This window comes from Neophocaena asiaeorientalis, unplaced genomic scaffold (genome assembly GCF_003031525.2).
Source record: "Neophocaena asiaeorientalis asiaeorientalis breed wild unplaced genomic scaffold, Neophocaena_asiaeorientalis_V1.1 scaffold226, whole genome shotgun sequence".
NCBI classification, from domain to species: domain Eukaryota; kingdom Metazoa; phylum Chordata; class Mammalia; order Artiodactyla; family Phocoenidae; genus Neophocaena; species Neophocaena asiaeorientalis.
This window is the reverse complement of record NW_020173037.1, coordinates 6,077,314-6,095,430: the sequence shown is the minus strand read 5'-3', so window position 1 is coordinate 6,095,430 and position 18,117 is coordinate 6,077,314. Positions and strand designations below refer to the sequence as shown.

At 37.7% G+C, this 18,117-nt stretch overlaps 1 protein-coding gene across 1 annotated transcript in view; it reads left to right on the top strand.

The window, feature by feature from the left end:
- Positions 1-1,623: 1,623 nt before the first annotated feature.
- NSMAF (neutral sphingomyelinase activation associated factor) overlaps positions 1,624-18,117 on the top strand; it is a 107,556-nt gene continuing 91,062 nt past the window's right edge. Inside the window, exons 1-3 of the mRNA XM_024742566.1 lie at positions 1,624-1,717; positions 3,095-3,322; positions 12,389-12,475. Of these exons, the coding sequence (XP_024598334.1) occupies positions 1,624-1,717; positions 3,095-3,322; positions 12,389-12,475 (409 nt within the window). The remainder of the gene's footprint in view (positions 1,718-3,094; positions 3,323-12,388; positions 12,476-18,117) is intronic.

Below are 18,117 nucleotides of genomic sequence, written 5' to 3'. Positions count from 1 at the left end.
ACAACAGGGGCAAAATCTTCTCCACTTCATTCTCCTCATAAAAGAATTCAGTTTGAAGTCTTGCAATGCATGTAGATCTATCAAGCCTGATCTTCTAAAATCTTAGAACCAAAAATTATTTTCCTAGGGTACATAATTTAGAGATGTGGGAGAAGCAAGAGGCAGGAAGACATGAAAAGCTCAATTTGTCCTGAGACTTTTAATATATCTTTCTTTAGCACTCAAAACCAGCTTTAATTCTTTAAGAATTTTTAATCCTTTTTTTTCCTACTGAATATATTCAAAGCTCTAAGCCAAAAAAGACCTTTAGAATTCATAAGGTCTAAGATTAGGCCAACATATTGAAAACACATCAATGCATCAAACGTCTATGAAGAATTAGCCCACATTCTATGTTAGTTTAGTGACATCAAGTGGACTAGTTGAAGAAGTATCATTTCTGAATGTTTTCATTACAATATGACTTGTAGACACTTCATCCCCCTCTTATGCCTGGAGGCATTCACTGAAAATGGAGTAAATTAAGGAAAATCTTCACTTTTAGTTTCACATTACATATGGTTGTAATAAGAGAACTTGGCTCACATTTTCTGCAAAATTTGATAAAACAGATTGTCATTGTCAACAAATTTTGTGAGGAATCTTTCTGTCTACAGCACTTATGGTAAAAAAGTATATGACTATCAAAAGTTCAGAAAAATCTAAATACTCATGATCCTAAAAATTAAGTACTTAAACACACTGCGTCATGTATTAAATATTTTTGTGGCACTAGGAAAGTGTCATTTGCCCAGAAGACGGCTGCATGGATACCATATTCTTTCTTTTTTAAATAAATAAATGTATAATTTAACAAGTTATGTAACCACTACCTACGTTATGAAATAGAACATTCTCTGGACCCCCAAAGGCCCCAGGTTGCCCCTTTCCTTTTGTTTATAATTTAGCTTCAAACTGAGTAGCCCTAAATGAAATATTTTAGTTTTTGCCTGAATAAAATCACAAGGCATGCGGTGTGTGTGTAAGCGACTGGCTTCTTCCCCTGAACCACAGATTGTTAAGACTGATCTACATTGAAGGGTACATAGTGAGCTCACTTGTATTGTTATATAATATTCCATTGCATGAGTTATTTAACCATTCTGTTTTCAGTGGACATCTGGGTGCTTCCAATTTGAGGATATTATGAATAATTCTGCTTTGAACGTGTTCATACATGTGTTTTGGTGCCTCTCAGCATAAAATTCTGAAGTTGTGTGGGAGGGTATAAACATGAGTAGAATTGCTCGGTAATTCTAAAGTAAGGTTTTTCCCTTTTTTCAGTGGGTTGTCTTTTTCATGCTGGTTTTTGGAGCGCTTTACATATTCTGGGCATGATCTTTGTCATTTATATATGAGTAGATTTCTTCTTCTACTTTGACTTGCCTTTTTACTCTCCTTCTAAATTGTCTTGATAAGTAAACATTCTTAATTTTATTATAGTCTCTTTTAATGATTTGTGTTTCATATTTTGTTTATAAAATTCCAAAGTAATGTCTTATCACCAGTTATGTTTGCCTTGAGCCCTTGGTTAGGTGGATGTCGGCTGGGTTTTCCGCTGTAGTTACTCTCTTTCTCGCTGAAATGGGTAATATCTTTGGCGGAGATAATCTGAGACTAGGCCTATTTCTCCTCAAACTTTTGCCCGTCAATTTAGCATCCAGCAGTGGTCTTGTCCGTAATATTTGTTACTATGGTGTTTGCCTAACGTGATTCTCTATTTCCCACTTTTCTTTTAAACTTATTAGTTGGAATTCTACTGTGAGGAAGAACTGTTTCTTCTCCTTGATTGATTGATGATTGATTGATTGCTCGATTGATTGATTCAATTCTTTATTTATATCAAGAATCACTTTTGCTGTATTCTGTTTGTTAGAAGTGAGTTACCAGAACCAGCCCTCAAAAGGGGAGATTACACAATGGCATAAATACCAAGAGGTAAGGTCAGCAGAACCATCTTAAAGTTGCCAAACATGCCAGATATCCCTAAATAAGGCGCCCATCTTATTTAAAATTATACTTAATGCCATCTGAAGTGATAATTTTAAAAATACCTATATTAGTTAATACCAGGTACAGTCCTACAATCGGGGATCTTTTTTTATAATTGAGGCGCCATCTAAATTATCTTTTTTCCAAATAACAATCAACTGTGCACAAGTAAGTCGGTGATAGCAGTCATTTTTAGTCTAGCACAGGAGTTGAGTCAGACATAAGTGGGTTAAAATCCGTGTTCCGCCCCTCACTGGTTGTGCGGTCAGGTACAAACTAGTTAACTTTTCTTTACCTCAGTTGTTCATAAGTCAAATGGGAATATTATTAGGATCTTCCCCTAGGGTTGTTACATTGGTCATTTGTCTTTTGGGGTATGCCCAATATCTAACCTATTCCTATTTGAAGGAATCCTATTGTTTGTAGTTCTGTATTTATCCTAGAGAATTATCACTACTAGAGTCTCAAAGAATTTTTTTCTTGCCCCATTTTAAAACTGCTGTAACTTATTCAGATATTTAGCTTCCTTATTATGTGTCTGTTTTCTGTGGGGCAGGGATCAGCTTTATGTCCCCGACACTTGGAAAAAGCCCTGGTTTATAATTGGTGGTACTTATATTTTTGTTAAATAAGTGAATGGATGGAATGAAACAGAAAGCATAGGTTCACTTCAGTGTCAGTGTCAGGAGCAAATTTTCAGTTGAAAACCAAACTAACACATTTAACTACCCATTTCAATAAACCACAAATACATGTAGAATAGAATTTTGTACCATATAACAATTGCAACTGTTAAACCATGGCATCTTCTCTTGCCTTTTCCCATTCCAGCCAGAGCATGAATGCAGAGCCTCTGGTTAATTTCCCACAGCAGAGCTGAGACCAGACTGAAACATGCATTCAGTGTTAAAGTCCTGAGGAAATTACAGCTCTGAGTGAGACTTACATTGACCTTTTCGATGTGGTCACTCTGCTCCTGGAGCCAGCAGGCACAAGAGGTTGGGTACTTGAGGTCTCTAGCATGACTGCCTTCTTGACTTTGTACGTGTGCCTCTTTGCTTAGGACACAGCTTCTTCCATGAGGAAGAAGCCATTGTTTCTACACCAAACAAGAATGTCCTCAATGACATAGAGATGCCCCAGAGTCCAAGCCTGAGAGAGATTCTCAAAGAAGCGAATGTGTCTTACCCCAGTTTACAGTCAGCCTACAAGGCCTCACTTCCTGGCCAGGATATTCTAATTCCAAAGATGGCTCACAATAGGAATTTCATCTCTCCTCAAGGGATACCCAGTATGATCACAGCAGTGGGATCTTATTTTATGGATTCGATAGGACAGTTTTCTCATTATTACAATAAGAGCCAACAATTACTTAGCAGTGCCAAGACTTTATATGTAGCAATTACCTTTACTCTTCACACCAACCTAGTGAAGTCAGTAGTATTCTACCCTACTCTCAGATGAGAAAACGGGTACGCTTAACTGCCTTTCCCCAAATTATACACGTAGTAAGTAGCATAAATCCGTATTTGATGCTAAAGCCTAACTTACTGTCCAACATTAGTGCAAGGAGTATACCCATAAATTAGCCAGGCCTATGAGATGATCAGAAAGGAATCCTTTCATTCCCCCGAGGTATTAGGGAAAACGCCTAGATTTTGGAGATGGACACACCTGGTTCAAGCCTAACTGTAACTTACCGAGTGTGTGTTTATGTTAAACAAGATATATAAACTCTCGGAGCCTAAGGTTCCTGCTTTATCAGCTGACTGTGTGGATTAAAAGAGAAGGTACATGCAAAGTACCAAGTAGTGCTGGGTCCACAGTAGGTATTTAATAAATGCTACCCATAATGTTACTGGATTACTTCCTGATTTCTGTACTCACTGGGCCCACCTGCATCTCTACCCATTTGAAAAGTTCACATTTAATATACATACAGAGAAATGTGTAAAATAATTTTAAACCCATAAACATATATTTCAAACTGTGACACTAAATCATATTCTTACAGATCAGGTGACCTTATAAATTATTGTATAAACTGAGGTACCTAAGAGCAAAAGGAAGCACTACTACACTGATATGATAAAAAACACTTTCAGTTACAGACTATAAATAGTTTCCCATGTTTGGAATAGGGAACAGAAAGGAAAAAAATTGATGACATGTGGGGGGGATGACTTTAGGTAACTATATCCTTGCTCTGGCATAATATATCTAAAATATATATGAATGAAACAGCATTTGAGAGATTTGTAAATAAGTCTGTTATATAAATATCTATACTTCTCCCACATACCACAGCTACCTTACGTTTCTATTTACAGTATATGAATGCACAGTGTTTTCTTTGCTCTTTTGAATATCCTTTATGGATTTAATGACATTTTTTTGTTGTAATAACCTATAATGGAGAATAATCTAAAAAGAATATATATATGCATAACAATCACTTTGCTGTATACCTGAAACTAACACAACATTGTAAATGAACTATATTTCAATAAAAATTTTTTAAAAAGATTTAATGACATTTTTGAATGAACTAGATACATTACTCCCTTCACTATTCAACTAACACTTTCACGTAGAAAAAAGATAAGTGCCCAAACACAGAGAGCAAGGTCTTATCGTTCCAATCTAGGAGTGGCTTTAAACAATCTAATTGCTACTAAAAAGAAAGTATTCAGATAAACTATTTCAAAGTGAAAGTTGTGTTTTCATAAATATTGTTTAACATTTAATGGGCTTAAAGCTTACTGCCCTATTCAATAAAGTACCCTTTCTTTTTTACCAGGATTTTCTAGCCAGTTAATCTTGAAGGGCACGCTAGGTTATATTATTCAAAATTACATATTCTGTGAGTCTTTTACTGAGATTGTTGTTTTGTTTTCTTTTAAATTTTTTGGCCACACCCCACGGCATGTGGGATCCTAGCTCCCCAACCAAGGATCAAACCCGCACCCCCTGCGTTGGAAGGCAGAGTCTTAACCACTGGACCTCCAGGGAAGTCCCTGAGATTGTTGCTTTATGAAAGTTTAGATTCTTGCTTAAAATTTCTTTGAGAATTTTTCAAGATAAAATGCTGTAGCCACAATCTCTGGGATTTTGATTGTGTTATAGCAGAAGCAAAATCATTTTTAAATATCTTTCCCAGTACAAAGTTGATAGATAGATAGATAGGTAGGTAGATAGATACATAGATATTTATGGTAGAAAGCATTGATGGATGTATATAGAAAGAGAAAATTTTTAGTATTCATAATCTCACCAACAAGGATAACCGCTTTCAACACTTAGCCTTACATGTTTTTCTATGTATGTAAAAGACTACTGTCTCTTTTGAATGTGCATATATTATTAGTCATTGGCATTAATTTAAACTTTTGGTAGAAGGCAACTTTGGTTTATAGACGCTTAATTCCCGTAATATATAGAAATGTTACTCCTTTCCCTTTTCCACTTTTTTTTGTGATATTACTGTTATACATGTTACACCTATTAATGTTGCAATGGAATAATACATTGTCAATTACTTTAGCATCTGTAGTTATTTCCTCAGCCCACCACAGCTTTGTCCCACTCACCTCCTTTATGCTGTTACTGGCAAATATATTACACAAGTGTTGCATTTGTATATGTTACAGGCCCAAGAATGTATTATATACATATTATTTTATATAATTGCTTTTTGAATCAATTAACAGAAGAAAGGAGGGAAAATATTCATTTTTATTATCTTTTATAGTAATGTAATTACTTTTACCGGTGCTTTTTATTTTGGGGGGTGGATTTAAATTACCATCTGGTGTAACTTGCTTTCAGCCTGAAGAATTTCCTGTTGCATTTTTTGTAAGGCGGGTCTACTAACAACAAATCTCTTACTTTTTTATTTTTTTTAACTTGTAAAGCCTTTATTTCATCCTCATTTTTGAAACATAGCTTTGCCAGGTATAGAACTTCTGGTTGATAGTTGTTTTATTTTCATGCAGCACTTTAAATATACTATTCCTTTGTTTTCTGCCCCCAGTGTTTCTGCTGATAAGTCAGTTGTTAATCTTATTGGGACCCTTAGCAACTAATGAGCTATTTTTCTCTTGCTGCTTTCAAGATTTTGCCTTATCTTTGACTTTCAGCATTTTTTACTGTAATGTATCTGTTAGTGGATAGCTTTGCATTTAATCCTACTTGGAGTTTTTTAGCTGGATGTGTAGGTTTTTCGACTTTCAATTAAATTTGAGAAGTTTTCGGCCATTATTTTGTTGAATATTTTCCTCCTTTCTCTCTCTCCTCTCCAATTTTGCATAAATTGGTGCTCTTGATGGCGCTGCACATTTCTCTGATACTGTTTTTATTTTTCTTCATTCTCTCTGTTCCTCAGCTTGAATAATCTCTATCTTCAAGTTCACTTAATTTTTCCTTCTGTCAGTTCAAATATACTCGTGAGCCCCTCTATTGAATACTTCTTAATGAAGAGACTTTTTTGAAAAATATTTTTAGAGTTACAGAAAAACTGAACAAAAAGTACAGTGAGTTCCCATGTATGCCTTCTCCTGTAACACTATTATTTTTTTAATTTAAAATATTTTATTTTAGGAGAGGTCCTCTTAGATTTGTTTCAGTCTTGTTTCCTATAACTTTTCTATTATTGATGAGTCAGTTGCTTATAATTGATGAGTCAATACTGAAGCATTATTATTAACTAAATTTTATAGTATACACTAAGTTTCACTCTTTGTGTTATACATTCTATGGTTTTTGACAAATGTATCAAGTCATGCATCCATCATTATAGTATCATACAGAATAGCTTCACTATCCTAAAAATTCCTTTTGCTCCACCATTTATTCCCTGCCCCTGTCCTGCTAAACCTGTAGCAACCACTCATCTTTTATCATCTCTAAAGTTTTGTCTTTTGCAGAATATCACATATTTGTAATCATACACTATGTAGTCTTTTCAAATTGGCTTTATTCTCTTTGCAATGCTCATTTAAGATCTTCCATGTCTTTACATGGCTTGATAGCCCATTTCTTTTTATTGCTAAATAATATTTCATTGTATGAAATATCATAGTTTGCTCAACTATTCACCTACTGAAGGACGTCTTGGTTGCATCCAAGTTTTGAATTCTGAACAAAATTATGAATAATTATGAATAAAGCTGCTATAAACATTTGTGTGCAGGTGTTTGTATGGATATAAAATTTCAACTCATTTGGATAAATACTAAGGAGCACAATTTCTGGAGCATATGGCATCTAGTGAATATTTTATTTCAGTTATTTTATTTTCCAACTTCATTTGGTTCTTTGTTATACTTTCTATTTCTTTATTGCTGTTCTCTATTTGGTGTGTCATTGTCATCATATCTTCCTTTATTTCTTTAATCATGGTGTCCTTTAATTCTTTGTACATGTTTATAAGAGCAATTTTAAAATCTTTGCCTGATAAATCCAACATCTGGTTACTCTCACAGGAAGTTTCTGTTGCCTACTTTTTGGGTCCTGCTTTTCTGTTCCTTTTTATACCTCATAAATTTTTGTTGCAAACTGGATATTATATAACATGATAGCAACTCTTCATACTGGCCACCCCTCTCTGAGGTCTGTTGTTGATATATGCTTATTTATTTGTTTAGTGATTGGCTGGATTATTTTAGAGAAGTCTGTTTCCCCTCCCAGAGCATAAGCTTCTGATATTTTTCCTCAGGGAGGCACAGAGTTGATTATGTTCACAGTCACTTTGAATAAATGTTGGAGAAACACATACATTTAGTTCATAATACGAGGGCTTCTCCCAGCTGACTTATTCCCTAATTTTCTTTGGCAACCTGGCCAGCCTACAGCTTAGCCTGTATCTGTATCTTGAATCTGCTCCAGTTGTTTTCCATCATAATCTACTCTTTTTGAGGTCACCCCTAGACTTGACTTTCTCCATACTCTATTGTATATGGAATCAGTTCCTTTAAGAAAAGATTAGAAGCTATCTGTTTTACAGTCTGCTTCTCCATTTCAGATAAAATGCCTACGTCAGGGCTCTGGAGCTAAGATAAGGGTGGGGACAGTGGTAAGCTTCTCTCTGAGAGACACATTCTCTACAGGAACTGAGCACTAGGTGGGTGGCGGGGGTGGTGGGAGGCTGCTAGAGGTACTTTTAGCTTGACTTTCCAGTCCCCTCTAGCCTTCCTGTTCACATAAAGGTAAAGAAGAGTCTGCAGGGGGACTTCCCTGGTGGCACAGTGATTAAAAATCCACCTGCCAATGCAGGGGACACGGGTTTGATCCCTGGTCCAGGAAGATCCCACATGCTGTGGAGCAACTAAGCCCATGTGCCACAACTACTGAGCCCACGTGCCACAACTACTGAAGCCCACGCACCTAGAGCCCATGCTCCACAACAAGAGAAGCCACTGCAATGAGAAGCCCACGCACCGCAATGAAGAGTAGCCCCCACCTGCTGCAACTAGAGAAAGCCCGTGCACAGCAACGAAGACCCAATGCAGCCAAAAAAATTATAAATAAATAAATTTAAAAGGGCCTGAAAATTTAAAGAGAAAATGTCCACATGCTGTGGAGCAACTAAGCCCATGTGCCACAACTACTGAGCCCACGTGCCACAACTACTGAAGCCCACGCACCTAGAGCCCATGCTCCACAACAAGAGAAGCCACTGCAATGAGAAGCCCACGCACCGCAATGAAGAGTAGCCCCCACCTGCTGCAACTAGAGAAAGCCCGTGCACAGCAACGAAGACCCAATGCAGCTAAAAAATTATAAATAAATAAATTTAAAAGGGCCTGAAAAATTAAAGAGAAAATCCTTTAAAATAAATAAATAAACTGAGATGATAGAACGCTACCCTGTCCCCCATACCTTACCACCACACTGACATGGCTCTATTATAATAACAGTGAGTTACAGCTAAAAGAGCTGAAAGACACAGTCTCCAAGAAGGAGTACATAGGAAAGCCCAAAGTCAAGAAGGGAGACAAAAATTAGGATGCTAGAGCAATTTTAAACCTCTGGCACCTATACCTACGATAGACATTAAGCACAGCCCAACTCCTAACAAGATTGACATAAATCCTCACACTAAGGGCCTCTTTACCTCAATTCCTTTTATCCAGTACATTATATCTAGGTTTTTAAAAAAATTACAAGGCATGATAAAAGGCAAAAACACAGTCTAAAGAGGGAGGGTAAACATCAGAACCAGATTTAGATATGGTAGAAATTTTGGAATTATCAGACTAGGAATTTTAAATAACTATGAAAATACGCTAAGAGTTCTAATGGAAAAAGTGGACAACATGCAAGAAGAGATGAGTAATGTAAGCAGAGACATGGAAACTTCAAGAAAGAAACAAAAGGTTAGGCTAGAAAGCAAAAACCCTGCAACAGAAATGAAAAATGCTTTTGGTGGACTCGTCAGTAGACATAACATGGCTGAAGAGGGAATCAGTGAGCTTAAGATAAGTCACTAGAAGCTTCCCAAACTGAAATTCAAAAAGAAAAAGAACAAAATATCCAAAAACTGTAGGAAATATCAAGAGTTGTAACATACACATAATGGGAATACTAAAAGGAGAAGACAGAGAGGAAGGACCAGGAGAAACATTTAAAGTAAAAATGACTCAAATTTTTTCCAGAATTATTCACTAAGACCAAACTACAAATCCAGGAAGCTCAGAAAACACCAAGCAGAACAAATATAAAAACAAAAACACCTCAACACATTATATTTAAACTACAGAAAAAAATTTTAAATAAAGAAAATCTTGAAAGAAGCCAGAAAGAAAAACAAAGCAGCTTGCCTATAAAGGAGCAAGGATAAGAATTACATCAGACTTCTTGTCAGAAACCATGAAACAAGAGGAGAGTGGAGTGAAATATTTAAAGTATTAAAAAAGAAAAACGAACCACCAACCCAGAATTTTATATTCGGAGAAATTATCCTTCAAAAGTGAAGGAGAGAAAAAAAAGAAAAAAAAAGAGGAAAAAAAAAAAGTGAAGGAGACTAGGAGAGTGGAGTGAAATATTTAAAGTATTAAAAAAGAAAAACGAACCACCAACCCAGAATTTTATATTCGGAGAAATTATCCTTCAAAAGTGAAGGAGAGAAAAAAAGGAGAGAAAAAAAAAGAGAAAAAAAAAAAAGTGAAGGAGACAGAATTCCCTGGTGGTCCAGTGGTTAGGACTCTGTACTTCCACTACAGGGGGCCCAGGTTCTATCTCTGGTCGTGGAACTAAGATCCCACAAGCCGTGTGGTGAGAAAAAAAAGAAAAAAAAAGAGGAAAAAAAAAAAGTGAAGGAGACGGAATTCCCTGGTGGTCCAGTGGTTAGGACTCTGTGCTTCCACTACAGGGGGCCCAGGTTCTATCTCTGGTCGTGGAACTAAGATCCCACAAGCCATGTGGCTCAGCCAAAAAAAAAAAAAAAAAGTGAAGGAGAAATAAAGGCTTTCTCAAACAAACAAAAACTGTAGGAATTCATTGCTTGCAGACCTGCCTTTCAAGAAATGTTAAATTCTTCAGACAGAAGGAAAATTATATAGGTTGGAAACTTGTATACACACAAAGAAAGGCTGAGTCCTGGAGGAGGAATAAAGTATGTTATTTTCCTTATTCTTATTTGATATAAAATATAACTGTTTAATGATGGTAACAATAATTGGGTCATTCGACCATATGGATAAGTGAAATGCATGATAGAAATGTCAAAGTGGGGAGTTCAGAATTCTGTCATAAGAGACCTGCACCACACATGAAGCAGAGTAGTGTTATTTGAAAGTGAACTCAGATTAATTTAAAATGTATATTTCAAACTCTAGGATAGCCGTTAAGAAAATGTTAAAAAAGAAGTGTAATTGATGTACTGAGAGAGAAGATAAAATGGGATTATATAAAAAATTTTCATTAAAAATTGAGAAGGCATAAAAGAGGAAATATACAAAGAACAAACGCAAAACTTCAGAATGAGGAAAATTATCTTAAATATAAAGGAGCATTACATAATGCTACAGAGGTTATATAATTATCCAAGAAGATATAATTATCCTAAACATGTATGTGGCTAACAAGAGTATCAAAATACACAAGGTAAAGACTGATTTTTTTAAAAAAGAAGAAATAGACAAAGCCACTGTTATAGTGGCTTTGGGGACACTGTTATAGTTGGAGACTTCAGCACCCCTCTGTCAATAATCCATAGGTCAAGGAAGCAGAAAGTATTAACAATACAGACAATATAATGGCACTCTCAATCAAGTTGCTCTGATTGACATTAAACAAAATACAACTTTTTCTCAAGTTCTCTTGTTGCAGAGCACGGGCTCTAGGGCCCGTGGGCTTCAGTAGTTGTGGCGCGTGGGCTCAGTAGCTGTGGCTTGCAGGCTCTAGAGCGCAGGCTCAGTAATTGCAGCACATGGGCTTAGTTGCTTCGTGGCATGTGGGATCTTCCCGGACCAGGGCTCGAACCCGTGTACCATGCATTGGCAGGTGGATTCTTAACCACTGTGCTACCAGGGAAGCCTGGCAATTGTTCTTTTTGTTCTTTAAAATTCCATGTTTTCATGGCAGGTTTCCTACGGTAACTCTTCTATCTTTTATACAATTTTTGGACAGTAATACAGACTGTAGGGGTATTTATGAGGCCCCTCACAATATCAGTGGATTTCCACCAATCCCTAGCTGCACACCAATCTACTTTCTGTATTAGTTATCTATTGCTGCTTGACAAATTAACCTCAAATTTTAGTGGCTTAAAACAGCATTTATTATCTCATGGTTTCTGAGGCTCAGGAATGGGGGAGCAGTGTGGGTGGTCCTGTCTCAGGGTCTCTCAGGAAGTGGCAGTCAAGTAGTCGCCTTGGGATGCAGTGGTCTGAAGCCTTAACTGCGTCTGGAAGGTCCGTTTCCAAGGACGCTCGCTCACGTGTTAAAGCTGGAATCCACGGTTCCCCCCTGACTGTTGGCTGGAAGTTTTATTTCCTCACCACGAGGGCCTCTCCCAAGGGCTGTCTGATTGTCTTCAAGACCTGACAGCTCGATTCCTCCAGAATGATGAGTGATTAGGGGTGGGGTTTGGTGGGGCGGGGAGAGAGAGGACACCTGAGATGGAAGCTGCAGTCTTTTATAACCTAATCTCAGAAGGGACCTCATCACTTCCGCTCTATGTTATTGGTCACGTCGCCCAACCCTAGTCAATATGCACGAGAACTAGACAAGGCTGTGAGCACCAGGAGATAGGGTTTACTGGGGCCACTGTGGCAGAAAGAATCGTGCCCCTGTCCATGAACTGTGATTTATAATCAGAACGTATATTTGGTCTTTATCCCTATTCTTGGCACAGAGCTCCTAAAACCCTTGGAACTTCCTAAGAAGAGCCATAAAGACGTCTTTGGTTATGTCCGTGCAGTGACCTTTGGAAAGCCCCAAGGTAACCTAAGGATGAGGGCTGGTCACCAGAGGAAACAACCACGGGATTAGAGGATTGGAATTTTCAGTCTCACCTCCAGGGAGGGGACAGGGGCAGAAGATCGAGTTCAGTTACCAGTGGCCAGTGTTTTAATCAATCACAACTATAACGAAGCCTCCACAAAACCCCCAAAGGACAGGGTTCGGAGAGCCTCCGGGTGGTGAACACATGGATTTGTGGGGAGAGTGGCCTGCTCAGAGAGCACGGAAGCTCCACATTCCTTTCTCCATATCTTGCCCTATGCATCTCTTACATCTGGCCGTTCATGAGCTAAACCCTTTTATAATAAACTGGTGATCTAATAAGGAAAATATTTCTCTGAGTTCTGTGAAGCACTCTTGCAAATTAATTGAACCCAAGGAAGGGGTTGTTGGAACTCTCAATCTATAACTAGTTGGTCAGAAGCACAGATGACAACGAGGATTTGCAAATAGCCTCTGAAGTTGGGGCAGTGGTGGGGGAGGGAATCTTGTACCACTGAGCTCTTAACCTGTGGGATCTGACACTACCTCTAGGTCCATAATTGCAGAATTGAGTTGAATTGTAGGACACCCAGCTGGTGTCTGAGAATTTCTCGGTGCAGGAAGAAACCACACATAGTGATTGGTGTCAGAATCTTGTCCCCCACCAAAAGTTAGGAAGCCCTAATTCCTGGAACCTGTGAATGTTATCGCGTACGGCAAAGTCTTCGCAGACGTGATTAAGTTAAGAATCCTGAGATGGGAAAACTATTCTGCACATTCCAAGTGGATGACACTACTAAATGCCATCACAAATGTCCTTACGAGAGAGTGGCAGAGGGAATTCTCACAGACGCACAGAGGAGAAGGTAATGTAAGTATGGAGCGGAGACAGATTTGAAAATGTGGCCCCAAGCCAAAGAAAGCCAGGAGCCACTACAAACTGCAAGAGGCCAGGAGCGTATTCTCCCCAAGAGCCTCCAAAGGAAGCATGGCCCTGCCAACACCTTGGCTTTAACCCAATGATATATTTCAGACTTCTGGCGTCCAGAACAATGAACACATACATTTCTGTTTTAAGCCACCAAGTTTGCAGTATTTTTTTTTTTATAACAGCCACAGGAAACTAACTAACCCATCTAAGAAGGTGGCTACCACACATTCTATATCCTCAACATTTTCTAAAAAATACTTTAAGCAACTGTTTAAAATTTCCATCTCAGCATCCATGGTGGTGCTCTAACTTTGATTGTTTGCATAATTCAACACTACAACATGCATACGTTTTTCAGCCATTATAAGTAAAAATTATTTCCAAACACAAATATCTTAGCGGCCAAGCAATAAATACCGCATTTAGCAGAGTAGATTTAATTTGGGAGAGCACGTGCTCGTTTAGAGCACAGTGTAGAGTGCCAAAGCTCACGGCGCAGAGAGCATGATTCGTGCTGCTGCTGGCTTGTACTAGCGGGAAGTGCACCACAGACAATGGCTGTTTCATACATACAAAGAGCAAGTGGGGAATAATTCCAAGACAGGTAGCATTATGATCAGTTCTATTCCAGGTGGTGGTATTTGGGTACAGGTATACTAAACCAGTGATACTTTTTACATCTATTTTTGTACATTTATATTTCTTTTTTTAATGAGTTGCTTGTTCTTATCTTTTGATTTCTATTGTTTTCTCTTGTGGTATTTACCTTTTTCATTAAAAAAGTATTTAACTGGTAAACATTGAGCCCATGTCTCTAAAATGTCTTGCCCAGATATTTTCCCCAGCTTTTCAACTCTTGTTTGCCTAAGGGAATTAAAAAAATATATATTTTATCGAAGTACAGTTGATTTACAATGTTGTGTTAATTTCTACTGTACAGAAAAGTGATTCGGTTATACATATATTCTTTTTCATATTCTTTTCCATTATGGCTTATCACAGGATATTGAATATAGTTCCCTGTGCTATATGGTTGGAACTTGTTTATCAAGGCAATTTTTTTCTGTATAGAACTTTTACATTTTTATGTGATCACATTGATCACTTTTCTCCATTGAGTTATGTCTTTAGCATAAATTTTAGAAAAGCCTTCCCATTACTAATACATACATACATACATATATGTATATGTGTGCACACACGTGTGTGTATATATATATATGTATATGTATAAAATCACCTACAGCCCAAACCATTCCTTTTTTTAAAAAATATTATTTATTTATTTTGGCTGCGCCGGGTCTTCGTTATAGAACTTTTACATTTTTATGTGATCACATTGATCACTTTTCTCCATTGAGTTATGTCTTTAGCATAAATTTTAGAAAAGCCTTCCCATTACTAATACATACATACATACATATATGTATATGTGTGCACACACGTGTGTGTATATATATATATGTATATGTATAAAATCACCTACAGCCCAAACCATTCCTTTTTTTAAAAAATATTATTTATTTATTTATTTATTTATTTATTTTGGCTGCGCCGGGTCTTCCTTGCAGCATGCAGGATCTTAGTTGCGGCATGCAGGATCTTTAGTTGTGGCATGCATGAGGGATCTAGTTCCCCGACCAAGGATGGAACCCAGGCCCCCTGCATTGGGAGTGTGGAGTCTTACCCACTGGACCACCAGGGAAGTCCCCAAACCATTTCTTAAGAAATGAATGTCTGGAGCCAGCCTTGAGAATTCCCTTAGTCCACTGCCATGTAGCATTAGAACTCCTCACTTTCATGGGAATGTGTCAGCTGAAATAGTAAGCCCAGAACTTACTTGGTAATATGGACTGTCTGAACTATGGGTACTATTCTTAGGGCAAGTATTAGTCAGCTGAGGCTGCCATAACAAAATACCATTGACTGGGTGGATTAAATGGACATTTATTGCTCATAGTCCTGGAGGTGGTAAATCCAAGAAAAAGGTGTTGCCAGGTTTGGTTTTTCCTGAGGCCTCTCTCCTTGGCCTGAAGATGGTCAACTTCTTATTTGTTCTCACATTGTCTTTTCTCTGCATGTACATTCCTGGTTTTTCTTCCTCTTACAAGGACACCAGTCCTACTGGATTAGGGCCCCACCCATATGACTTTAGTTAACCTTAATTACTTCCTTAAAGCTTCTATTTCCAAATATAGTCGCATTTGGGACTAAGGTTTCAACCTATGGCTTTTGAGGTGACACAGTTGAGTGCATAACAGAGCATAATCTGAAGCTGACTGACATTGAGTACTTATGGAAGGAGTCTTCTATTCCTCCCAATGAAGTAAAATTATAGAAATACATTAAAAGAATATCTTGTAAGAGCAGTGCAAATGAGAAGTATCAACAGCATATGAGAGATTTCGACAAATTGGCGGACCGTGTAAAGTGGGTGGAGGGACTTCCCTGGTGGTCCAGTGGTTAAGACTCCACACTCTCAATGCAGGGGGCCCAGCTTCCATCCCTGGTTGGGGAACTAGATCCCACACGCCACAACTAAGAGCCTGCATGCAGCAACGAAGATCCCGAGTGCTGCAGTGAAGACCTGGTGCAGCCAAATAAATAAATAAATAAATATTTTAAAAGTTAAGTGGGTGGAATGTATTGTCAGGTGAAACACAGCAGAAGGGGCGACCATCAGGAATGTGCTCCAAGGGTGTTGCACAAGAGATGGGAACCGTCTGCCTTTGGGAACATGTATGATTCTCCAGGCTCAGAGTCAGAAGATCTGACAGAGGGCAGGAGCAACAAGTGGGGCTGGAAGCAGGGAATCTGTTAAAGGTCTGGGTACACAAAGGATATACCCTTCAGTTCCTCAGCCTGCCTAACCACTCAAAGTAATCAGGAAATCTAGCGTTTAATTCTGGGGGAAAAAAAAAATCCAGAGGACTATTTACTAAAGATGTGAATGTTCCCTGGAGAGTTTTACAGCTTCTAGTGTGGGTTTTGGTTGCCTAGAGAGACCACACCTGATCTTGTTGTGGCATTTGGGGCTCCCTAAGCTTTCTCTTAAATAGGAATGTCAATCATAAATCACCAGGAATAGGAGAAAACCCAGCAGCATGAAAGTCAAACATAAACAAAGAGAAAACAGAAAATTCAGAAAATAGATTTTTTGAAATGTATTTTTAGTATACTCAGGAAGAACTGAGATATTATAACCACACAAAAACAGAACAGCATGCATGAAAGAGAATAATCAAGAAGCCAAGTAAGAGCTCTTGGGAAAAAATCTTTAATGTTAATAGTAAAAGCAGATTTTGTAAAGTATAATAAGTGGGTAAAGATATCCCCTCAAAAATAGAGAATGAGAGAAAAGAGGCACAAAGGGTCAATCGAATATGGAAAGTTGGTAAATAAAGTTGAGAAAATATCCCAGGAAGTAGAACAAAGAAGACTACAAAATAGGAGAGAAAATATAAGAAAATTAAAGGATCATTTCTTTAGGTTCAACATCTGAATAATAAGTCCAGAAGGACAGGACCCACCAATTGAACAGGACCATGTAATGAGTGGGGAAAACATTTACACACGTTGCTATGAAATTTAGATCATCAGGATAAAGAGAATTTCCTGAAAGCTGCCAGAGAGAATGAACAGGTTACCTACAAAAACTCAAGGATCAAACTGATGCCAGACTTCTCATCAAGAGCAATGGATGTGAGAGGACGATGGAGCACGGCCCTCAACGTTTCGACATAAAGTGAGTTTTAACCTAAATGCTCTACCCAGACAAATGATCAGTCACATGTCGGGGCAGAATAAAGACATATTGAGCCATTCAAAGAAAGACTTAGAAAATTTAACTCCTTCATACCCTTTCTTAGGACGTTACTTGGAAGATTAAAGAAAATAGAGGAAAGAGAAAGATGTAAGGTTTGGTTAACCATTGAGAGGTTGAGCAGTGAAGACAAACCCAAAGGTGACACAGTTCAGCAGCTCCAGAGAACACATGACCCAGATGGGGGCAGAGGACAAAGCATGGGGAGGACTCCCCACTGAGAAAGGGGACTCCAAGCAAAAGGACCCCACACAACAGGTAGCACAACTGCAAGAATGTGAAAATATGAGGATACGAGGATATCAATACTACTATTTTGTGAACAAGAAATAAAAGTTTATTAGAAACTCTAGGCAAAACCAAATGCTGTAAAAGAAAACTATGGTCCAAATTAGCAAATTCAAATGTCGTATGATTTTTATGGACCCGCCAAAAAGGACATGTAATCCTAGTATACCACTTGGTCTAAAAGTAAATAATAATTTAGTAACCATAATAAGGTAACTGCTTATCAGAAGTAATTCAGCATATGAAGAAGGCAAGTTTACAGAATATAATACAATGGTAGCAAACTTTAGCAATATTTACAATGTGAAAATAAAAGCATAATTTACAAAGGAAGGCAGGTAAGGGGGAAGAAATTTAGATGTGCCAGTATCTTCATCTTATATGCAGATGAAATAGAGTTTTATTTCATGCAGATGAAATATGAGATAGAGTTTTATTAGTGTAAGTTTTTAGAAGAACTGAAAATAGTTGTCAATCAGAGATGAGTAATATAGCTCAGCTCAATCTAAAATTAAAGTTTAGATTTTACTTAAAATTTATAAATCAGGAAAGTTTACTTAGTGTTCTGAAAGTAGCCACTAGAAGAAATAAACATAGT